General features: G+C 37.5%; 1 protein-coding gene across 24 annotated transcripts in view; it reads right to left on the bottom strand.

The window, feature by feature from the left end:
- Positions 1–4,081: 4,081 nt before the first annotated feature.
- The window catches only part of LOC130908814 (uncharacterized), a 28,046-nt gene continuing 7,128 nt past the window's right edge, over positions 4,082–24,999 (bottom strand). For 2 of the 24 annotated variants that reach the window (XM_057824632.1, XM_057824648.1), the window contains exons 2-5: positions 23,304–24,110; positions 16,268–17,074; positions 9,218–10,024; positions 4,082–8,274 (exon numbers count right to left, since the gene is read on the bottom strand). In XM_057824632.1, the coding sequence (XP_057680615.1) occupies positions 4,223–6,454 (2,232 nt within the window). In that variant the 5' untranslated portion in view covers positions 6,455–8,274; positions 9,218–10,024; positions 16,268–17,074; positions 23,304–24,110 and the 3' untranslated portion in view covers positions 4,082–4,222. Of the gene's footprint in view, positions 9,163–9,217; positions 11,005–13,572; positions 15,822–16,267; positions 17,075–20,608; positions 22,858–23,303; positions 24,111–24,999 lie in introns of those variants that run through there. The other 22 variants (XM_057824634.1, XM_057824659.1, XM_057824638.1 and 19 more) reach the window with 19 other exon arrangements.

Below are 24,999 nucleotides of genomic sequence, written 5' to 3'. Positions count from 1 at the left end.
TGTGGTTAGGGTATCTTGTGGTTAGGGTATCTTGTGGTTAGGGTATCTTGTGGTTAGGGTATCTTGTGGTTAGGGTATCTTGTGGTTAGGGTATCTTGTGGTTAGGGTATCTTGTGGTTAGGGTATCTTGTGGTTAGGGTATCTTGTGGTTAGGGTATCTTGTGGTTAGGGTATCTTGTGGTTAGGGTATCTTGTGGTTAGGGTATCTTGTGGTTAGGGTATCTTGTGGTTAGGGTATCTTGTGGTTAGGGTATCTTGTGGTTAGGGTATCTTGTGGTTAGGGTATCTTGTGGTTAGGGTATCTTGTGGTTAGGGTATCTTGTGGTTAGGGTATCTTGTGGTTAGGGTATCTTGTGGTTAGGGTATCTTGTGGTTAGGGTATCTTGTGGTTAGGGTATCTTGTGGTTAGGGTATCTTGTGGTTAGGGTATCTTGTGGTTAGGGTATCTTGTGGTTAGGGTATCTTGTGGTTAGGGTATCTTGTGGTTAGGGTATCTTGTGGTTAGGGTATCTTGTGGTTAGGGTATCTTGTGGTTAGGGTATCTTGTGGTTAGGGTATCTTGTGGTTAGGGTATCTTGTGGTTAGGGTATCTTGTGGTTAGGGTATCTTGTGGTTAGGGTATCTTGTGGTTAGGGTATCTTGTGGTTAGGGTATCTTGTGGTTAGGGTATCTTGTGGTTAGGGTATCTTGTGGTTAGGGTATCTTGTGGTTAGGGTATCTTGTGGTTAGGGTATCTTGTGGTTAGGGTATCTTGTGGTTAGGGTATCTTGTGGTTAGGGTATCTTGTGGTTAGGGTATCTTGTGGTTAGGGTATCTTGTGGTTAGGGTATCTTGTGGTTAGGGTATCTTGTGGTTAGGGTATCTTGTGGTTAGGGTATCTTGTGGTTAGGGTATCTTGTGGTTAGGGTATCTTGTGGTTAGGGTATCTTGTGGTTAGGGTATCTTGTGGTTAGGGTATCTTGTGGTTAGGGTATCTTGTGGTTAGGGTATCTTGTGGTTAGGGTATCTTGTGGTTAGGGTATCTTGTGGTTAGGGTATCTTGTGGTTAGGGTATCTTGTGGTTAGGGTATCTTGTGGTTAGGGTATCTTGTGGTTAGGGTATCTTGTGGTTAGGGTATCTTGTGGTTAGGGTATCTTGTGGTTAGGGTATCTTGTGGTTAGGGTATCTTGTGGTTAGGGTATCTTGTGGTTAGGGTATCTTGTGGTTAGGGTATCTTGTGGTTAGGGTATCTTGTGGTTAGGGTATCTTGTGGTTAGGGTATCTTGTGGTTAGGGTATCTTGTGGTTAGGGTATCTTGTGGTTAGGGTATCTTGTGGTTAGGGTATCTTGTGGTTAGGGTATCTTGTGGTTAGGGTATCTTGTGGTTAGGGTATCTTGTGGTTAGGGTATCTTGTGGTTAGGGTATCTTGTGGTTAGGGTATCTTGTGGTTAGGGTATCTTGTGGTTAGGGTATCTTGTGGTTAGGGTATCTTGTGGTTAGGGTATCTTGTGGTTAGGGTATCTTGTGGTTAGGGTATCTTGTGGTTAGGGTATCTTGTGGTTAGGGTATCTTGTGGTTAGGGTATCTTGTGGTTAGGGTATCTTGTGGTTAGGGTATCTTGTGGTTAGGGTATCTTGTGGTTAGGGTATCTTGTGGTTAGGGTATCTTGTGGTTAGGGTATCTTGTGGTTAGGGTATCTTGTGGTTAGGGTATCTTGTGGTTAGGGTATCTTGTGGTTAGGGTATCTTGTGGTTAGGGTATCTTGTGGTTAGGGTATCTTGTGGTTAGGGTATCTTGTGGTTAGGGTATCTTGTGGTTAGGGTATCTTGTGGTTAGGGTATCTTGTGGTTAGGGTATCTTGTGGTTAGGGTATCTTGTGGTTAGGGTATCTTGTGGTTAGGGTATCTTGTGGTTAGGGTATCTTGTGGTTAGGGTATCTTGTGGTTAGGGTATCTTGTGGTTAGGGTATCTTGTGGTTAGGGTATCTTGTGGTTAGGGTATCTTGTGGTTAGGGTATCTTGTGGTTAGGGTATCTTGTGGTTAGGGTATCTTGTGGTTAGGGTATCTTGTGGTTAGGGTATCTTGTGGTTAGGGTATCTTGTGGTTAGGGTATCTTGTGGTTAGGGTATCTTGTGGTTAGGGTATCTTGTGGTTAGGGTATCTTGTGGTTAGGGTATCTTGTGGTTAGGGTATCTTGTGGTTAGGGTATCTTGTGGTTAGGGTATCTTGTGGTTAGGGTATCTTGTGGTTAGGGTATCTTGTGGTTAGGGTATCTTGTGGTTAGGGTATCTTGTGGTTAGGGTATCTTGTGGTTAGGGTATCTTGTGGTTAGGGTATCTTGTGGTTAGGGTATCTTGTGGTTAGGGTATCTTGTGGTTAGGGTATCTTGTGGTTAGGGTATCTTGTGGTTAGGGTATCTTGTGGTTAGGGTATCTTGTGGTTAGGGTATCTTGTGGTTAGGGTATCTTGTGGTTAGGGTATCTTGTGGTTAGGGTATCTTGTGGTTAGGGTATCTTGTGGTTAGGGTATCTTGTGGTTAGGGTATCTTGTGGTTAGGGTATCTTGTGGTTAGGGTATCTTGTGGTTAGGGTATCTTGTGGTTAGGGTATCTTGTGGTTAGTTGGTATAAAAGGAAGCGCATTCCTACGGAATGTGCGTGCACTGGCACAGAAACTCAATATCAAAAAACCTTCCTGGTAAGTATCGTTTTAAAAAAATTTTTTTAATAAAAATAAAAAATTCTAATAGTATTTTTGGGGGGAATAATATCCCTATTAAAAAAATATACTTTCAATAAAATCCAAAAATTGGTTCATTAAAAACGATCAATAATTAGGTCCCAACAATTAACTATATTTTCCTAAATTTTACATATACATACATAATGGCCACAAATTAATAAAAATTACCTTAATTTCCACATTTTGGTCCTGAAAGAAAAAAAATCTTTACTTCCTGTCTCGGAATTCGCCCCTTCCTTTCGCCCTTTCCAAAATTCTCCACTGTAGTCCTTGGATACATAAGCCAGAAGAAGAGGGAACCTATAAGTGCTTTAAAAAAACATGCAGTAAAATCAAATATAACAACAAACTATTTACAATTAAAACTATTTACAAATTAAATACACTAAAATAGAAGTGCTGCAAAACGGTTCCCTCTTCCTCTGGGTGCAGTACCCAAAGGACTCCTCCAGATGGTGGCATTTCAGGCCATCCCCTCTGTAAATAAAATCAAATTATTATACATAATAATCATTAGGGTTAAAAACCTTTAGGGTCAGTACTATCTAGGGTCAATTTTCAGTAGGGGTGACTGTCCCTTCAATTGGGAGGGGTTAAGTTTAGAACAGAGGGCGGGGTCCGGAATCCAGGTAAGTAAGAAGATGTTAAATTTAGAAAAAGAAGAGAGGATTATTAATATTCTTCTCTCTTCTTTCTGTTTTTCTCCTTTTCAGGCACCCAGAGATCCCGTGGTCGTCTTTCGATTCTGGATTAACCTAGAAATCTATTCGTTGGCCGGATTAGGTAAGTATTAAGGTAAGTATTAAGGTAAGTATAAAAAAGTTTAATGAATCAAAAATCAAAATTCTATTTTTCCTTTTTGGATCCCGTATACAATAAATGGAGAAAGAGCAGGTAAGTGCCAATAGCGGGTGTTACATAAACCCTTTCTTCCTTCTATCTATGCCGTCCCAGCGGTTACCATGGTTACCAATACTCAGAAAAAGGAATGTATAAGTGCTGTATCAAACTATATACACAAAATCAAACCAATAAAATCTCAATATAGAATAAAAAACATTAAGTGCTCCAAATCACAATAATAAGTGCATTTATATGCACCCATATAAGTGCTTTTTTTTAAAAAAAACAGTTTTTTCCTTTTTCTGAGTGCAACACCATTAAATCACCACTAGATGCCGGCATTTACATACCCCTACACCTACAAATAAATACATCACACAGTCAAAAGTCAACAGTTACTTTTATATGTCCTAGAAGGAAGAGAAAAATTTTTTTTTTTTTTTTTTTTTTTTTTTTTTTTTTTTTTTTTTTTTTTTTTTTTTTTATATATTTTTATTTATTATTTTTTTCCTTTTTAAATTTATAACCTACAAAAACAGAAATCCTGTCTTAATTAGACAGGTCCCCAAATTTAAATAATCCAATTAAACCCCAATTCAATTACAAAATTACGTAACTCCCATCAAAGAGAAACTAGTTTCCTGCTCATTCCCACATTTATCTGTCATTCAGTCCATATGGCCTCAATGTTTTCAATGATTTGATCCATATCCTTTCATTTCGACGTCTTTGTAATTGTGACCATGTTATGTTTGACTGTAGACCAAATGCCTGTAAATTTTCTATACCTTGTTCTCTGAAATGTACATACAGATATTCCGTAGCTTTTCCTTTCGTTATTTCATATATATGCTGTTTTAATCTGGCCTTCAGCATTCTGCCTGTTTCCCCTATATAAATCCTTTGACAGTGTCTACACCTAAGGCCATAAATGACATTTATTGTGTCCAAAGAGATATCTTGTAAAATCGGACGGCTCAGTTTTGAAAAAATATTTGTTAAAATCGGAAGAGGTTTAAAAATTGCGGTCGGAGTCCATTCCAGTACACTCTCTTTCTGTTTTAGGGCCCGTAATTTAGAATGTACAAGAATATCGCCCAAATTTTTGTTTCTTCTATAAGCAGGTAAAACTTGGCAATCCTGCCAATTAGGGCGTTCCTTTTTCCATTCATTAAAATTCTTTTTTAGACCCATTACTATAGGTCTAGACAAATTCGAAAACGTAGTGACAAACGGCACCAGGTGAGTATTTTTTTGACTTTTTTTATTATTTTTTTTAATTTGTTTAATTGTGCCTAATTCCTCCCTAACTTCTTTTTTGATTTGTCGTAGGAATCTTTTGGTATAACCCCTAGGTCTGAGAGCCCTGAACAGTGTACGTGTTGCTATTTCGACGTCTTTCTGGTAGGTACAAATCCTATTAAATCTAATTAATTGGGACTTAATAATACCCTTAAAAGTATGCTTCGGGTGAAAACTTGTCTTATGCAATAAAGCATGTCTGTCTGTATCCTTAAAAAATACTCTAGTCCCCAAGGACTTAGTGTCCCTCTCTTCATGACGAATAAAAAATACCTCAGTATCCAAAAATTGTATTTGGTGTTCTTGTAAATTTGCAGTTACTTTTATGGCTGTATGATGAGCATTTAAAACCTCAATAAAGGTCGCAAATTCTTCCTTAGAATAAGGCCATATACCAAAAATGTCATCCAAATACCTATAATATACTAACGGAAGTTGTAAACATTTCTCAAATACAGATTCCTCCCACATTTTCATATATAAATTAGCATAAGCCGGGGCAAATTTCTTCCCCATCGCGGTCCCATGAATTTGTAAATAAAAACGATCATTAAAAACAAAATCATTACGCGTTAGGCTTAGTTCTAAGAGTTTTAGGAGAGCCTGATCCGGTCTATTGCGGTCCGGGTTTTCCCGAAAGATCTGCGCCACCGCCTGCAAACCTAAATGAGTATCAATGTTAGTATATAATGACGTTATATCTATGGAAAACAAAAAAGATGTTTCCGGTACTGTCAATAATTCCAATTTATTAATAAAATCGTATGTATCTTTGATGTAACTCTTATGATTTTGGGACAAAGGATTAATCGCCGCATCAATATATTCCGCAATTCTGTACGACTCTGAACTACAATCGCTAACTATAGGCCTGCCTGGTGGAATAATCCCTGGTACTGTCCACGTATGTGGAGGTTTATGAATTTTTGGAAGAAGATAGAATTGACGAGCTCTCGGTGGATTTGGACCTAATAAGTAACAGAATTGTTTATGAGTAATATAACCATTGTCCTTCATGTCTTGCAGGACAAGTTTAAATAGAGCAGCCGACTGCGTTTGAATGGAATGTGCTAACGGAATATAATGTTTTGAATTTGTAAGTTGTCTCATGGCTTCCTTTATATAGTCAGAACGGTCCATAATAACAATTTGCGAACCCTTATCAGCTGGTTTGATAACAATATCCTGATTTCTCTTTAAGGAATGCAAGGCCTTCAGCTCCTCCGGCTTCAAATTCAGCCTGGACGCAACCTTGGGTCTCGCCTCCCCAAAAATTTCCTTATCTTTTATAATCAATTCTTTCACAGCTGGTGAGAGAAGACCCTCTGCTGGAGACCAATTCGATTTATCTGTGAACGGTAATGACCTAAATTGATTATGAAAGCCAAAATAATCCAAAAGTTTAAGCCGTCGATGATATAGAAATAAATCTCTTTTAAGGTCCTTTTTATCTATCAATTTAGGAGTGGGTATATATGTCAAACCTTTTTCCAAAAGCTGTTGTTCCATATTTGTGAGACGAAATTTCGAGGAAAGATTAGTAATATTACTTGATTTTAATTTTTTCGGACTTTTTCCAAGCTCCATAGAAAAGTGACCTAGTGTTGCTTTAAATAAATCTGTCGAGCGATACGGAGGTGAAATTGCATTCTCCTCTATATGTAGTTTAATTGTTCAATCCAAGAGCTAAAAATCATCTGAGCTGTTTCAGCAGTCCAATGAACCGGATCACGGGGGTTGACTTTAAAAATCAATTTATTAATGTCATTCAAAAAAGAATATTTTTCCATAATGACCTTGTTGACCTTCTCCAATTTTTGCTGTGTAATTGACGGCAATAAATCCGAATAATGGATCACTGGAATATAAATTTCCGCACAAGGAAATTTCCTCTCACAAGTCCGGACCAATTGCTGCAATTGTTTGCAAGTTGTAGTCGTAGTTTGAGTGCTAAGACAGTTGTTTAAGCCTAATGAGAGAATAACTTTTTGAGTCATGTGATATTCCTCGTGTGTTTTTTCCAATATTTCGCGAATATGGTGAAACGTAGCTCCAGGATAACTATCTACTTGTATTGAATTATGAAAGAATGGCGGAATTCTGGATAAATTGGAATCGCCAAGAAAGACAATCGGTTTCCGTATTTGTACTGTCCAATCCACTATCTTTTTTTGCGTAATTTGATGGCGCATAGGTTCCGAACTCCCTTGTTCGCAATTAACCAGTATAGGGGAGGAAGAAAAATCAGAATCTACACTAGACTCCTCTCCCGCCTCCAATACGGCAATATGTTCGTTTTCTGGGTGGAGTGTCTTTTTCCCAATCGGAGCTTCCATCCCCATGGCAACTGACGAGGGAGAAAGTACACGCAATAGTTGATCTAAATTTTCCTCCGCTATTTTTTCCTCCTCCTCTAATGATATTAATTGTTTAAGTTCACTCTTTTTAGCGTCTGACGGGATCCATGGCGGAAGCGCGGTAAGTATTTTTGTAACTACCGGGGAGGAATTAAGACTGTCCGAATTGGAAAGAATTGTTTTTTTCTGAAGCGTACACTGATTATCCGTACGTAACGTCTCGCTAGATTTGATAGATATTTCATTATTTTCGGTAATTTTTTTATCCGGTTTGGTAAGTACGATTTTTTGTTTTCCGGTTTCCACAGATGAAGCATTAGGTGTACTGGTAAGTATCCTGCTATCCGTAGCAAGTAGCGTATTAGGTTTTGGACGAATTCGGCCTATCATAATAGGCGTCACACTATTTTTAATAGTTTCTTCGTCAAAATTCATAAGACTTATTTCACCCTCCGTAACTTTCTCTTTTACTTTTTCTTTTTCAGATTCAACAGCCGGTTCGGATGCGGTATTGGTAAGTAACGTCTTTTCTGGACCACTCGGGTCCCTTTCCGCAAATTTTTCCACACGTTCGGTAAGTATAACATCAGACTTATTCTGATTTTGTTTAAAATCAATGTGTACGAGGTTTTCATTTGTAGGACCCGTGGGCCAATCACCTACTGGTACATCTATTGGGAGATCTAACGGTAAATCTAACAAGCTTGCATTTTCACTTTGTTTAGTCATTTTATTACAATTTATTGTCTTAACACAATTAAAATTTTCATTTCGCTTCCGTAGCAAGTCTTGGCTCCCAGCCCTCGGTGGTTCGTCCTTCTTGCTCCGCTCCCGCCGCTCTCGTCTCTGTGGCAACGGATCGTTTCTGACACATTGTAGAGAAGGAATGACCTGCTTCGACGTCCAAATTGGATTACGCAATACCTGTTTTTGCGCCGGTTCACCTTTTGATTTCAGACCTTTCTTCAAAGCCTGTGCGTAGGTTTCGACACGATCGGCGACCATGTTCTCACCTTCCACTGTTTTCAGGTCCGCATGCTGTTGCGCCTCCTGGTGAATCCATTCATTGAATGAATCTAAAGTATTGTTAGTGAGTTTTCGTTTATATCTTTGCTTCCCCCATTTTATTGCCGTTAAAAAGGCCCCCTCCTCAAACTGCCCCAGTCCCCTCAATTCTTTGGACAAAGTGTCCACATAATGATCTTTCAAAATGGCTATATTTTGAAACAGCCAATTTTCCGTATTATTTCTAATTTTATCCAAAGTGTTAGTAGTTGGAGCTGCGGGTTTAATAAAACTCGCTAACTTGTTAGTTTTAAGTAACATGCCTGGGGGGGCTTGAGGATGGTGGCCTTCCAACGTGTTTAAATGATGAATAGACTGTAAAATTTTAAAATACTTTTTCGTTAATTGAAAATTAAAATTAGAATTAGAACCTATACGTAAATCTACATTCCGATCAATAGCAAGCTGTTTTTCATACCTGTCACTTTTCCAATGCAGACGCTTATTCCCCTCCGGTTCGTGCATAACCGGGGGCATGTTGGCTTGAAACAGAACGGTAAGTCAAGAAGGAGGAGAGAAAAGAAACAAAAAAAATTTTTTTCTTTCCTTCCTCCCTCACTCCCGAATTCAACAGTGAGCCGCTTGTTGTTTTTTTACCTTTTGGACACAAGAAAGATCAAATATTATAATTTTAACCACTAAACATTAATTACTGGGACCAAACCATTAATCGCATATATTTATATTTTTTTAAAAAAATAATAATTTTTCTTTAAAGGGTAATTTACCTTGTGGGTAATAAAAATAAAAAATAAAAAAATAAAATTAGTAACCACATTCGTCTGTGGACTGCAATCGTTGCCTTTTCCAAAAAAGGACTCGTCACTCTTGGGCCGCCAGAACCATGATGTGTCACATTTGTGTGTCCGGCTGTACTCCCCCTCCCAAAACCCCCCAAGAAAACCCCCCCAGTGGGGTGTGCGCACACCTTACTGTTCACAGAAGCTTGAAACAAGGGGGCGAGGGTCATTCGAGGTCCAGGAGTCTTCTCTGCCGTGACGGGGATAGTCGACGTTTTTCCAAGGTGAGTCCAAAAAAGTAGACCAAAAATATTAGATAAAAAATGTTTCAAAAACCTGAAGTCCACAGGAGGAGAATGAGGACAGCAGCCTGACGTTTCGCCTGGATCGGCTTCATCAGAGGGTGTGCTGTCAAACTTTTTTGCATGGACTTTTATTTCCGGGAGACCCCGTTTTTACCGGAAGTATTTTCGTAGAAGTCCCACCCTTCCGGTTCCCATTCCGGGCTAAACAAACTTTTGGCGATCGTCCCACGCGGTCTGGTTTCACAGGTAAGGAATTTTAAGAATTTATATACTTCTCTGTCTGGCTCTGGCTATGGTTAGTTGGTATAAAAGGAAGCGCATTCCTACGGAATGTGCGTGCACTGGCACAGAAACTCAATATCAAAAAACCTTCCTGGTAAGTATCGTTTTAAAAAAATTTTTTTAATAAAAATAAAAAATTCTAATAGTATTTTTGGGGGGAATAATATCCCTATTAAAAAAATATACTTTCAATAAAATCCAAAAATTGGTTCATTAAAAACGATCAATAATTAGGTCCCAACAATTAACTATATTTTCCTAAATTTTACATATACATACATAATGGCCACAAATTAATAAAAATTACCTTAATTTCCACATTTTGGTCCTGAAAGAAAAAAAATCTTTACTTCCTGTCTCGGAATTCGCCCCTTCCTTTCGCCCTTTCCAAAATTCTCCACTGTAGTCCTTGGATACATAAGCCAGAAGAAGAGGGAACCTATAAGTGCTTTAAAAAAACATGCAGTAAAATCAAATATAACAACAAACTATTTACAATTAAAACTATTTACAAATTAAATACACTAAAATAGAAGTGCTGCAAAACGGTTCCCTCTTCCTCTGGGTGCAGTACCCAAAGGACTCCTCCAGATGGTGGCATTTCAGGCCATCCCCTCTGTAAATAAAATCAAATTATTATACATAATAATCATTAGGGTTAAAAACCTTTAGGGTCAGTACTATCTAGGGTCAATTTTCAGTAGGGGTGACTGTCCCTTCAATTGGGAGGGGTTAAGTTTAGAACAGAGGGCGGGGTCCGGAATCCAGGTAAGTAAGAAGATGTTAAATTTAGAAAAAGAAGAGAGGATTATTAATATTCTTCTCTCTTCTTTCTGTTTTTCTCCTTTTCAGGCACCCAGAGATCCCGTGGTCGTCTTTCGATTCTGGATTAACCTAGAAATCTATTCGTTGGCCGGATTAGGTAAGTATTAAGGTAAGTATTAAGGTAAGTATAAAAAAGTTTAATGAATCAAAAATCAAAATTCTATTTTTCCTTTTTGGATCCCGTATACAATAAATGGAGAAAGAGCAGGTAAGTGCCAATAGCGGGTGTTACATAAACCCTTTCTTCCTTCTATCTATGCCGTCCCAGCGGTTACCATGGTTACCAATACTCAGAAAAAGGAATGTATAAGTGCTGTATCAAACTATATACACAAAATCAAACCAATAAAATCTCAATATAGAATAAAAAACATTAAGTGCTCCAAATCACAATAATAAGTGCATTTATATGCACCCATATAAGTGCTTTTTTTTAAAAAAAACAGTTTTTTCCTTTTTCTGAGTGCAACACCATTAAATCACCACTAGATGCCGGCATTTACATACCCCTACACCTACAAATAAATACATCACACAGTCAAAAGTCAACAGTTACTTTTATATGTCCTAGAAGGAAGAGAAAAATTTTTTTTTTTTTTTTTTTTTTTTTTTTTTTTTTTTTTTTTTTTTTTTTTTTTTTTTTTTTTTTTTTTTTTTTATATATTTTTATTTATTATTTTTTTCCTTTTTAAATTTATAACCTACAAAAACAGAAATCCTGTCTTAATTAGACAGGTCCCCAAATTTAAATAATCCAATTAAACCCCAATTCAATTACAAAATTACGTAACTCCCATCAAAGAGAAACTAGTTTCCTGCTCATTCCCACATTTATCTGTCATTCAGTCCATATGGCCTCAATGTTTTCAATGATTTGATCCATATCCTTTCATTTCGACGTCTTTGTAATTGTGACCATGTTATGTTTGACTGTAGACCAAATGCCTGTAAATTTTCTATACCTTGTTCTCTGAAATGTACATACAGATATTCCGTAGCTTTTCCTTTCGTTATTTCATATATATGCTGTTTTAATCTGGCCTTCAGCATTCTGCCTGTTTCCCCTATATAAATCCTTTGACAGTGTCTACACCTAAGGCCATAAATGACATTTATTGTGTCCAAAGAGATATCTTGTAAAATCGGACGGCTCAGTTTTGAAAAAATATTTGTTAAAATCGGAAGAGGTTTAAAAATTGCGGTCGGAGTCCATTCCAGTACACTCTCTTTCTGTTTTAGGGCCCGTAATTTAGAATGTACAAGAATATCGCCCAAATTTTTGTTTCTTCTATAAGCAGGTAAAACTTGGCAATCCTGCCAATTAGGGCGTTCCTTTTTCCATTCATTAAAATTCTTTTTTAGACCCATTACTATAGGTCTAGACAAATTCGAAAACGTAGTGACAAACGGCACCAGGTGAGTATTTTTTTGACTTTTTTTATTATTTTTTTTAATTTGTTTAATTGTGCCTAATTCCTCCCTAACTTCTTTTTTGATTTGTCGTAGGAATCTTTTGGTATAACCCCTAGGTCTGAGAGCCCTGAACAGTGTACGTGTTGCTATTTCGACGTCTTTCTGGTAGGTACAAATCCTATTAAATCTAATTAATTGGGACTTAATAATACCCTTAAAAGTATGCTTCGGGTGAAAACTTGTCTTATGCAATAAAGCATGTCTGTCTGTATCCTTAAAAAATACTCTAGTCCCCAAGGACTTAGTGTCCCTCTCTTCATGACGAATAAAAAATACCTCAGTATCCAAAAATTGTATTTGGTGTTCTTGTAAATTTGCAGTTACTTTTATGGCTGTATGATGAGCATTTAAAACCTCAATAAAGGTCGCAAATTCTTCCTTAGAATAAGGCCATATACCAAAAATGTCATCCAAATACCTATAATATACTAACGGAAGTTGTAAACATTTCTCAAATACAGATTCCTCCCACATTTTCATATATAAATTAGCATAAGCCGGGGCAAATTTCTTCCCCATCGCGGTCCCATGAATTTGTAAATAAAAACGATCATTAAAAACAAAATCATTACGCGTTAGGCTTAGTTCTAAGAGTTTTAGGAGAGCCTGATCCGGTCTATTGCGGTCCGGGTTTTCCCGAAAGATCTGCGCCACCGCCTGCAAACCTAAATGAGTATCAATGTTAGTATATAATGACGTTATATCTATGGAAAACAAAAAAGATGTTTCCGGTACTGTCAATAATTCCAATTTATTAATAAAATCGTATGTATCTTTGATGTAACTCTTATGATTTTGGGACAAAGGATTAATCGCCGCATCAATATATTCCGCAATTCTGTACGACTCTGAACTACAATCGCTAACTATAGGCCTGCCTGGTGGAATAATCCCTGGTACTGTCCACGTATGTGGAGGTTTATGAATTTTTGGAAGAAGATAGAATTGACGAGCTCTCGGTGGATTTGGACCTAATAAGTAACAGAATTGTTTATGAGTAATATAACCATTGTCCTTCATGTCTTGCAGGACAAGTTTAAATAGAGCAGCCGACTGCGTTTGAATGGAATGTGCTAACGGAATATAATGTTTTGAATTTGTAAGTTGTCTCATGGCTTCCTTTATATAGTCAGAACGGTCCATAATAACAATTTGCGAACCCTTATCAGCTGGTTTGATAACAATATCCTGATTTCTCTTTAAGGAATGCAAGGCCTTCAGCTCCTCCGGCTTCAAATTCAGCCTGGACGCAACCTTGGGTCTCGCCTCCCCAAAAATTTCCTTATCTTTTATAATCAATTCTTTCACAGCTGGTGAGAGAAGACCCTCTGCTGGAGACCAATTCGATTTATCTGTGAACGGTAATGACCTAAATTGATTATGAAAGCCAAAATAATCCAAAAGTTTAAGCCGTCGATGATATAGAAATAAATCTCTTTTAAGGTCCTTTTTATCTATCAATTTAGGAGTGGGTATATATGTCAAACCTTTTTCCAAAAGCTGTTGTTCCATATTTGTGAGACGAAATTTCGAGGAAAGATTAGTAATATTACTTGATTTTAATTTTTTCGGACTTTTTCCAAGCTCCATAGAAAAGTGACCTAGTGTTGCTTTAAATAAATCTGTCGAGCGATACGGAGGTGAAATTGCATTCTCCTCTATATGTAGTTTAATTGTTCAATCCAAGAGCTAAAAATCATCTGAGCTGTTTCAGCAGTCCAATGAACCGGATCACGGGGGTTGACTTTAAAAATCAATTTATTAATGTCATTCAAAAAAGAATATTTTTCCATAATGACCTTGTTGACCTTCTCCAATTTTTGCTGTGTAATTGACGGCAATAAATCCGAATAATGGATCACTGGAATATAAATTTCCGCACAAGGAAATTTCCTCTCACAAGTCCGGACCAATTGCTGCAATTGTTTGCAAGTTGTAGTCGTAGTTTGAGTGCTAAGACAGTTGTTTAAGCCTAATGAGAGAATAACTTTTTGAGTCATGTGATATTCCTCGTGTGTTTTTTCCAATATTTCGCGAATATGGTGAAACGTAGCTCCAGGATAACTATCTACTTGTATTGAATTATGAAAGAATGGCGGAATTCTGGATAAATTGGAATCGCCAAGAAAGACAATCGGTTTCCGTATTTGTACTGTCCAATCCACTATCTTTTTTTGCGTAATTTGATGGCGCATAGGTTCCGAACTCCCTTGTTCGCAATTAACCAGTATAGGGGAGGAAGAAAAATCAGAATCTACACTAGACTCCTCTCCCGCCTCCAATACGGCAATATGTTCGTTTTCTGGGTGGAGTGTCTTTTTCCCAATCGGAGCTTCCATCCCCATGGCAACTGACGAGGGAGAAAGTACACGCAATAGTTGATCTAAATTTTCCTCCGCTATTTTTTCCTCCTCCTCTAATGATATTAATTGTTTAAGTTCACTCTTTTTAGCGTCTGACGGGATCCATGGCGGAAGCGCGGTAAGTATTTTTGTAACTACCGGGGAGGAATTAAGACTGTCCGAATTGGAAAGAATTGTTTTTTTCTGAAGCGTACACTGATTATCCGTACGTAACGTCTCGCTAGATTTGATAGATATTTCATTATTTTCGGTAATTTTTTTATCCGGTTTGGTAAGTACGATTTTTTGTTTTCCGGTTTCCACAGATGAAGCATTAGGTGTACTGGTAAGTATCCTGCTATCCGTAGCAAGTAGCGTATTAGGTTTTGGACGAATTCGGCCTATCATAATAGGCGTCACACTATTTTTAATAGTTTCTTCGTCAAAATTCATAAGACTTATTTCACCCTCCGTAACTTTCTCTTTTACTTTTTCTTTTTCAGATTCAACAGCCGGTTCGGATGCGGTATTGGTAAGTAACGTCTTTTCTGGACCACTCGGGTCCCTTTCCGCAAATTTTTCCACACGTTCGGTAAGTATAACATCAGACTTATTCTGATTTTGTTTAAAATCAATGTGTACGAGGTTTTCATTTGTAGGACCCGTGGGCCAATCACCTACTGGTACATCTATTGGGAGATCTAACGGTAAATCTAACAAGCTTGCATTTTCACTTTGTTTAGTCATTTTATTACAATTTATTGTCTTAACACAATTAAAATTTTCATTTCGCTTCCGTAGCAAGTCTTGGCTCCCAGCCCTCGGTGGTTCGTCCTTCTTGCTCCGCTCCCGCCGCTCTCGTCTCTGTGGCAACGGATCGTTTCTGACACATTGTAGAGAAGGAATGACCTGCTTCGACGTCCAAATTGGATTACGCAATACCTGTTTTTGCGCCGGTTCACCTTTTGATTTCAGACCTTTCTTCAAAGCCTGTGCGTAGGTTTCGACACGATCGGCGACCATGTTCTCACCTTCCACTGTTTTCAGGTCCGCATGCTGTTGCGCCTCCTGGTGAATCCATTCATTGAATGAATCTAAAGTATTGTTAGTGAGTTTTCGTTTATATCTTTGCTTCCCCCATTTTATTGCCGTTAAAAAGGCCCCCTCCTCAAACTGCCCCAGTCCCCTCAATTCTTTGGACAAAGTGTCCACATAATGATCTTTCAAAATGGCTATATTTTGAAACAGCCAATTTTCCGTATTATTTCTAATTTTATCCAAAGTGTTAGTAGTTGGAGCTGCGGGTTTAATAAAACTCGCTAACTTGTTAGTTTTAAGTAACATGCCTGGGGGGGCTTGAGGATGGTGGCCTTCCAACGTGTTTAAATGATGAATAGACTGTAAAATTTTAAAATACTTTTTCGTTAATTGAAAATTAAAATTAGAATTAGAACCTATACGTAAATCTACATTCCGATCAATAGCAAGCTGTTTTTCATACCTGTCACTTTTCCAATGCAGACGCTTATTCCCCTCCGGTTCGTGCATAACCGGGGGCATGTTGGCTTGAAACAGAACGGTAAGTCAAGAAGGAGGAGAGAAAAGAAACAAAAAAAATTTTTTTCTTTCCTTCCTCCCTCACTCCCGAATTCAACAGTGAGCCGCTTGTTGTTTTTTTACCTTTTGGACACAAGAAAGATCAAATATTATAATTTTAACCACTAAACATTAATTACTGGGACCAAACCATTAATCGCATATATTTATATTTTTTTAAAAAAATAATAATTTTTCTTTAAAGGGTAATTTACCTTGTGGGTAATAAAAATAAAAAATAAAAAAATAAAATTAGTAACCACATTCGTCTGTGGACTGCAATCGTTGCCTTTTCCAAAAAAGGACTCGTCACTCTTGGGCCGCCAGAACCATGATGTGTCACATTTGTGTGTCCGGCTGTACTCCCCCTCCCAAAACCCCCCAAGAAAACCCCCCCAGTGGGGTGTGCGCACACCTTACTGTTCACAGAAGCTTGAAACAAGGGGGCGAGGGTCATTCGAGGTCCAGGAGTCTTCTCTGCCGTGACGGGGATAGTCGACGTTTTTCCAAGGTGAGTCCAAAAAAGTAGACCAAAAATATTAGATAAAAAATGTTTCAAAAACCTGAAGTCCACAGGAGGAGAATGAGGACAGCAGCCTGACGTTTCGCCTGGATCGGCTTCATCAGAGGGTGTGCTGTCAAACTTTTTTGCATGGACTTTTATTTCCGGGAGACCCCGTTTTTACCGGAAGTATTTTCGTAGAAGTCCCACCCTTCCGGTTCCCATTCCGGGCTAAACAAACTTTTGGCGATCGTCCCACGCGGTCTGGTTTCACAGGTAAGGAATTTTAAGAATTTATATACTTCTCTGTCTGGCTCTGGCTATGGTTAGTTGGTATAAAAGGAAGCGCATTCCTACGGAATGTGCGTGCACTGGCACAGAAACTCAATATCAAAAAACCTTCCTGGTAAGTATCGTTTTAAAAAAATTTTTTTAATAAAAATAAAAAATTCTAATAGTATTTTTGGGGGGAATAATATCCCTATTAAAAAAATATACTTTCAATAAAATCCAAAAATTGGTTCATTAAAAACGATCAATAATTAGGTCCCAACAATTAACTATATTTTCCTAAATTTTACATATACATACATAATGGCCACAAATTAATAAAAATTACCTTAATTTCCACATTTTGGTCCTGAAAGAAAAAAAATCTTTACTTCCTGTCTCGGAATTCGCCCCTTCCTTTCGCCCTTTCCAAAATTCTCCACTGTAGTCCTTGGATACATAAGCCAGAAGAAGAGGGAACCTATAAGTGCTTTAAAAAAACATGCAGTAAAATCAAATATAACAACAAACTATTTACAATTAAAACTATTTACAAATTAAATACACTAAAATAGAAGTGCTGCAAAACGGTTCCCTCTTCCTCTGGGTGCAGTACCCAAAGGACTCCTCCAGATGGTGGCATTTCAGGCCATCCCCTCTGTAAATAAAATCAAATTATTATACATAATAATCATTAGGGTTAAAAACCTTTAGGGTCAGTACTATCTAGGGTCAATTTTCAGTAGGGGTGACTGTCCCTTCAATTGGGAGGGGTTAAGTTTAGAACAGAGGGCGGGGTCCGGAATCCAGGTAAGTAAGAAGATGTTAAATTTAGAAAAAGAAGAGAGGATTATTAATATTCTTCTCTCTTCTTTCTGTTTTTCTCCTTTTCAGGCACCCAGAGATCCCGTGGTCGTCTTTCGATTCTGGATTAACCTAGAAATCTATTCGTTGGCCGGATTAGGTAAGTATTAAGGTAAGTATTAAGGTAAGTATAAAAAAGTTTAATGAATCAAAAATCAAAATTCTATTTTTCCTTTTTGGATCCCGTATACAATAAATGGAGAAAGAGCAGGTAAGTGCCAATAGCGGGTGTTACATAAACCCTTTCTTCCTTCTATCTATGCCGTCCCAGCGGTTACCATGGTTACCAATACTCAGAAAAAGGAATGTATAAGTGCTGTATCAAACTATATACACAAAATCAAACCAATAAAATCTCAATATAGAATAAAAAACATTAAGTGCTCCAAATCACAATAATAAGTGCATTTATATGCACCCATATAAGTGCTTTTTTTTAAAAAAAACAGTTTTTTCCTTTTTCTGAGTGCAACACCATTAAATCACCACTAGATGCCGGCATTTACATACCCCTACACCTACAAATAAATACATCACACAGTCAAAAGTCAACAGTTACTTTTATATGTCCTAGAAGGAAGAGAAAAATTTTTTTTTTTTTTTTTTTTTTTTTTTTTTTTTTTTTTTTTTTTTTTTTTTTTTTTTTTATATATTTTTATTTATTATTTTTTTCCTTTTTAAATTTATAACCTACAAAAACAGAAATCCTGTCTTAATTAGACAGGTCCCCAAATTTAAATAATCCAATTAAACCCCAATTCAATTACAAAATTACGTAACTCCCATCAAAGAGAAACTAGTTTCCTGCTCATTCCCACATTTATCTGTCATTCAGTCCATATGGCCTCAATGTTTTCAATGATTTGATCCATATCCTTTCATTTCGACGTCTTTGTAATTGTGACCATGTTATGTTTGACTGTAGACCAAATGCCTGTAAATTTTCTATACCTTGTTCTCTGAAATGTACATACAGATATTCCGTAGCTTTTCCTTTCGTTATTTCATATATATGCTGTTTTAATCTGGCCTTCAGCATTCTGCCTGTTTCCCCTATATAAATCCTTTGACAGTGTCTACACCTAAGGCCATAAATGACATTTATTGTGTCCAAAGAGATATCTTGTAAAATCGGACGGCTCAGTTTTGAAAAAATATTTGTTAAAATCGGAAGAGGTTTAAAAATTGCGGTCGGAGTCCATTCCAGTACACTCTCTTTCTGTTTTAGGGCCCGTAATTTAGAATGTACAAGAATATCGCCCAAATTTTTGTTTCTTCTATAAGCAGGTAAAACTTGGCAATCCTGCCAATTAGGGCGTTCCTTTTTCCATTCATTAAAATTCTTTTTTAGACCCATTACTATAGGTCTAGACAAATTCGAAAACGTAGTGACAAACGGCACCAGGTGAGTATTTTTTTGACTTTTTTTATTATTTTTTTTAATTTGTTTAATTGTGCCTAATTCCTCCCTAACTTCTTTTTTGATTTGTCGTAGGAATCTTTTGGTATAACCCCTAGGTCTGAGAGCCCTGAACAGTGTACGTGTTGCTATTTCGACGTCTTTCTGGTAGGTACAAATCCTATTAAATCTAATTAATTGGGACTTAATAATACCCTTAAAAGTATGCTTCGGGTGAAAACTTGTCTTATGCAATAAAGCATGTCTGTCTGTATCCTTAAAAAATACTCTAGTCCCCAAGGACTTAGTGTCCCTCTCTTCATGACGAATAAAAAATACCTCAGTATCCAAAAATTGTATTTGGTGTTCTTGTAAATTTGCAGTTACTTTTATGGCTGTATGATGAGCATTTAAAACCTCAATAAAGGTCGCAAATTCTTCCTTAGAATAAGGCCATATACCAAAAATGTCATCCAAATACCTATAATATACTAACGGAAGTTGTAAACATTTCTCAAATACAGATTCCTCCCACATTTTCATATATAAATTAGCATAAGCCGGGGCAAATTTCTTCCCCATCGCGGTCCCATGAATTTGTAAATAAAAACGATCATTAAAAACAAAATCATTACGCGTTAGGCTTAGTTCTAAGAGTTTTAGGAGAGCCTGATCCGGTCTATTGCGGTCCGGGTTTTCCCGAAAGATCTGCGCCACCGCCTGCAAACCTAAATGAGTATCAATGTTAGTATATAATGACGTTATATCTATGGAAAACAAAAAAGATGTTTCCGGTACTGTCAATAATTCCAATTTATTAATAAAATCGTATGTATCTTTGATGTAACTCTTATGATTTTGGGACAAAGGATTAATCGCCGCATCAATATATTCCGCAATTCTGTACGACTCTGAACTACAATCGCTAACTATAGGCCTGCCTGGTGGAATAATCCCTGGTACTGTCCACGTATGTGGAGGTTTATGAATTTTTGGAAGAAGATAGAATTGACGAGCTCTCGGTGGATTTGGACCTAATAAGTAACAGAATTGTTTATGAGTAATATAACCATTGTCCTTCATGTCTTGCAGGACAAGTTTAAATAGAGCAGCCGACTGCGTTTGAATGGAATGTGCTAACGGAATATAATGTTTTGAATTTGTAAGTTGTCTCATGGCTTCCTTTATATAGTCAGAACGGTCCATAATAACAATTTGCGAACCCTTATCAGCTGGTTTGATAACAATATCCTGATTTCTCTTTAAGGAATGCAAGGCCTTCAGCTCCTCCGGCTTCAAATTCAGCCTGGACGCAACCTTGGGTCTCGCCTCCCCAAAAATTTCCTTATCTTTTATAATCAATTCTTTCACAGCTGGTGAGAGAAGACCCTCTGCTGGAGACCAATTCGATTTATCTGTGAACGGTAATGACCTAAATTGATTATGAAAGCCAAAATAATCCAAAAGTTTAAGCCGTCGATGATATAGAAATAAATCTCTTTTAAGGTCCTTTTTATCTATCAATTTAGGAGTGGGTATATATGTCAAACCTTTTTCCAAAAGCTGTTGTTCCATATTTGTGAGACGAAATTTCGAGGAAAGATTAGTAATATTACTTGATTTTAATTTTTTCGGACTTTTTCCAAGCTCCATAGAAAAGTGACCTAGTGTTGCTTTAAATAAATCTGTCGAGCGATACGGAGGTGAAATTGCATTCTCCTCTATATGTAGTTTAATTGTTCAATCCAAGAGCTAAAAATCATCTGAGCTGTTTCAGCAGTCCAATGAACCGGATCACGGGGGTTGACTTTAAAAATCAATTTATTAATGTCATTCAAAAAAGAATATTTTTCCATAATGACCTTGTTGACCTTCTCCAATTTTTGCTGTGTAATTGACGGCAATAAATCCGAATAATGGATCACTGGAATATAAATTTCCGCACAAGGAAATTTCCTCTCACAAGTCCGGACCAATTGCTGCAATTGTTTGCAAGTTGTAGTCGTAGTTTGAGTGCTAAGACAGTTGTTTAAGCCTAATGAGAGAATAACTTTTTGAGTCATGTGATATTCCTCGTGTGTTTTTTCCAATATTTCGCGAATATGGTGAAACGTAGCTCCAGGATAACTATCTACTTGTATTGAATTATGAAAGAATGGCGGAATTCTGGATAAATTGGAATCGCCAAGAAAGACAATCGGTTTCCGTATTTGTACTGTCCAATCCACTATCTTTTTTTGCGTAATTTGATGGCGCATAGGTTCCGAACTCCCTTGTTCGCAATTAACCAGTATAGGGGAGGAAGAAAAATCAGAATCTACACTAGACTCCTCTCCCGCCTCCAATACGGCAATATGTTCGTTTTCTGGGTGGAGTGTCTTTTTCCCAATCGGAGCTTCCATCCCCATGGCAACTGACGAGGGAGAAAGTACACGCAATAGTTGATCTAAATTTTCCTCCGCTATTTTTTCCTCCTCCTCTAATGATATTAATTGTTTAAGTTCACTCTTTTTAGCGTCTGACGGGATCCATGGCGGAAGCGCGGTAAGTATTTTTGTAACTACCGGGGAGGAATTAAGACTGTCCGAATTGGAAAGAATTGTTTTTTTCTGAAGCGTACACTGATTATCCGTACGTAACGTCTCGCTAGATTTGATAGATATTTCATTATTTTCGGTAATTTTTTTATCCGGTTTGGTAAGTACGATTTTTTGTTTTCCGGTTTCCACAGATGAAGCATTAGGTGTACTGGTAAGTATCCTGCTATCCGTAGCAAGTAGCGTATTAGGTTTTGGACGAATTCGGCCTATCATAATAGGCGTCACACTATTTTTAATAGTTTCTTCGTCAAAATTCATAAGACTTATTTCACCCTCCGTAACTTTCTCTTTTACTTTTTCTTTTTCAGATTCAACAGCCGGTTCGGATGCGGTATTGGTAAGTAACGTCTTTTCTGGACCACTCGGGTCCCTTTCCGCAAATTTTTCCACACGTTCGGTAAGTATAACATCAGACTTATTCTGATTTTGTTTAAAATCAATGTGTACGAGGTTTTCATTTGTAGGACCCGTGGGCCAATCACCTACTGGTACATCTATTGGGAGATCTAACGGTAAATCTAACAAGCTTGCATTTTCACTTTGTTTAGTCATTTTATTACAATTTATTGTCTTAACACAATTAAAATTTTCATTTCGCTTCCGTAGCAAGTCTTGGCTCCCAGCCCTCGGTGGTTCGTCCTTCTTGCTCCGCTCCCGCCGCTCTCGTCTCTGTGGCAACGGATCGTTTCTGACACATTGTAGAGAAGGAATGACCTGCTTCGACGTCCAAATTGGATTACGCAATACCTGTTTTTGCGCCGGTTCACCTTTTGATTTCAGACCTTTCTTCAAAGCCTGTGCGTAGGTTTCGACACGATCGGCGACCATGTTCTCACCTTCCACTGTTTTCAGGTCCGCATGCTGTTGCGCCTCCTGGTGAATCCATTCATTGAATGAATCTAAAGTATTGTTAGTGAGTTTTCGTTTATATCTTTGCTTCCCCCATTTTATTGCCGTTAAAAAGGCCCCCTCCTCAAACTGCCCCAGTCCCCTCAATTCTTTGGACAAAGTGTCCACATAATGATCTTTCAAAATGGCTATATTTTGAAACAGCCAATTTTCCGTATTATTTCTAATTTTATCCAAAGTGTTAGTAGTTGGAGCTGCGGGTTTAATAAAACTCGCTAACTTGTTAGTTTTAAGTAACATGCCTGGGGGGGCTTGAGGATGGTGGCCTTCCAACGTGTTTAAATGATGAATAGACTGTAAAATTTTAAAATACTTTTTCGTTAATTGAAAATTAAAATTAGAATTAGAACCTATACGTAAATCTACATTCCGATCAATAGCAAGCTGTTTTTCATACCTGTCACTTTTCCAATGCAGACGCTTATTCCCCTCCGGTTCGTGCATAACCGGGGGCATGTTGGCTTGAAACAGAACGGTAAGTCAAGAAGGAGGAGAGAAAAGAAACAAAAAAAATTTTTTTCTTTCCTTCCTCCCTCACTCCCGAATTCAACAGTGAGCCGCTTGTTGTTTTTTTACCTTTTGGACACAAGAAAGATCAAATATTATAATTTTAACCACTAAACATTAATTACTGGGACCAAACCATTAATCGCATATATTTATATTTTTTTAAAAAAATAATAATTTTTCTTTAAAGGGTAATTTACCTTGTGGGTAATAAAAATAAAAAATAAAAAAATAAAATTAGTAACCACATTCGTCTGTGGACTGCAATCGTTGCCTTTTCCAAAAAAGGACTCGTCACTCTTGGGCCGCCAGAACCATGATGTGTCACATTTGTGTGTCCGGCTGTACTCCCCCTCCCAAAACCCCCCAAGAAAACCCCCCCAGTGGGGTGTGCGCACACCTTACTGTTCACAGAAGCTTGAAACAAGGGGGCGAGGGTCATTCGAGGTCCAGGAGTCTTCTCTGCCGTGACGGGGATAGTCGACGTTTTTCCAAGGTGAGTCCAAAAAAGTAGACCAAAAATATTAGATAAAAAATGTTTCAAAAACCTGAAGTCCACAGGAGGAGAATGAGGACAGCAGCCTGACGTTTCGCCTGGATCGGCTTCATCAGAGGGTGTGCTGTCAAACTTTTTTGCATGGACTTTTATTTCCGGGAGACCCCGTTTTTACCGGAAGTATTTTCGTAGAAGTCCCACCCTTCCGGTTCCCATTCCGGGCTAAACAAACTTTTGGCGATCGTCCCACGCGGTCTGGTTTCACAGGTAAGGAATTTTAAGAATTTATATACTTCTCTGTCTGGCTCTGGCTATGGTTAGTTGGTATAAAAGGAAGCGCATTCCTACGGAATGTGCGTGCACTGGCACAGAAACTCAATATCAAAAAACCTTCCTGGTAAGTATCGTTTTAAAAAAATTTTTTTAATAAAAATAAAAAATTCTAATAGTATTTTTGGGGGGAATAATATCCCTATTAAAAAAATATACTTTCAATAAAATCCAAAAATTGGTTCATTAAAAACGATCAATAATTAGGTCCCAACAATTAACTATATTTTCCTAAATTTTACATATACATACATAATGGCCACAAATTAATAAAAATTACCTTAATTTCCACATTTTGGTCCTGAAAGAAAAAAAATCTTTACTTCCTGTCTCGGAATTCGCCCCTTCCTTTCGCCCTTTCCAAAATTCTCCACTGTAGTCCTTGGATACATAAGCCAGAAGAAGAGGGAACCTATAAGTGCTTTAAAAAAACATGCAGTAAAATCAAATATAACAACAAACTATTTACAATTAAAACTATTTACAAATTAAATACACTAAAATAGAAGTGCTGCAAAACGGTTCCCTCTTCCTCTGGGTGCAGTACCCAAAGGACTCCTCCAGATGGTGGCATTTCAGGCCATCCCCTCTGTAAATAAAATCAAATTATTATACATAATAATCATTAGGGTTAAAAACCTTTAGGGTCAGTACTATCTAGGGTCAATTTTCAGTAGGGGTGACTGTCCCTTCAATTGGGAGGGGTTAAGTTTAGAACAGAGGGCGGGGTCCGGAATCCAGGTAAGTAAGAAGATGTTAAATTTAGAAAAAGAAGAGAGGATTATTAATATTCTTCTCTCTTCTTTCTGTTTTTCTCCTTTTCAGGCACCCAGAGATCCCGTGGTCGTCTTTCGATTCTGGATTAACCTAGAAATCTATTCGTTGGCCGGATTAGGTAAGTATTAAGGTAAGTATTAAGGTAAGTATAAAAAAGTTTAATGAATCAAAAATCAAAATTCTATTTTTCCTTTTTGGATCCCGTATACAATAAATGGAGAAAGAGCAGGTAAGTGCCAATAGCGGGTGTTACATAAACCCTTTCTTCCTTCTATCTATGCCGTCCCAGCGGTTACCATGGTTACCAATACTCAGAAAAAGGAATGTATAAGTGCTGTATCAAACTATATACACAAAATCAAACCAATAAAATCTCAATATAGAATAAAAAACATTAAGTGCTCCAAATCACAATAATAAGTGCATTTATATGCACCCATATAAGTGCTTTTTTTTAAAAAAAACAGTTTTTTCCTTTTTCTGAGTGCAACAC

The sequence above is a fragment of the Corythoichthys intestinalis genome, chromosome 20 (assembly GCF_030265065.1).
Source record: "Corythoichthys intestinalis isolate RoL2023-P3 chromosome 20, ASM3026506v1, whole genome shotgun sequence".
Taxonomy (NCBI): Eukaryota; Metazoa; Chordata; class Actinopteri; order Syngnathiformes; family Syngnathidae; genus Corythoichthys; species Corythoichthys intestinalis.
The sequence above is the reverse complement of the archived record's forward strand: the minus strand, read 5'-3'. Positions and strand labels throughout refer to the sequence as shown.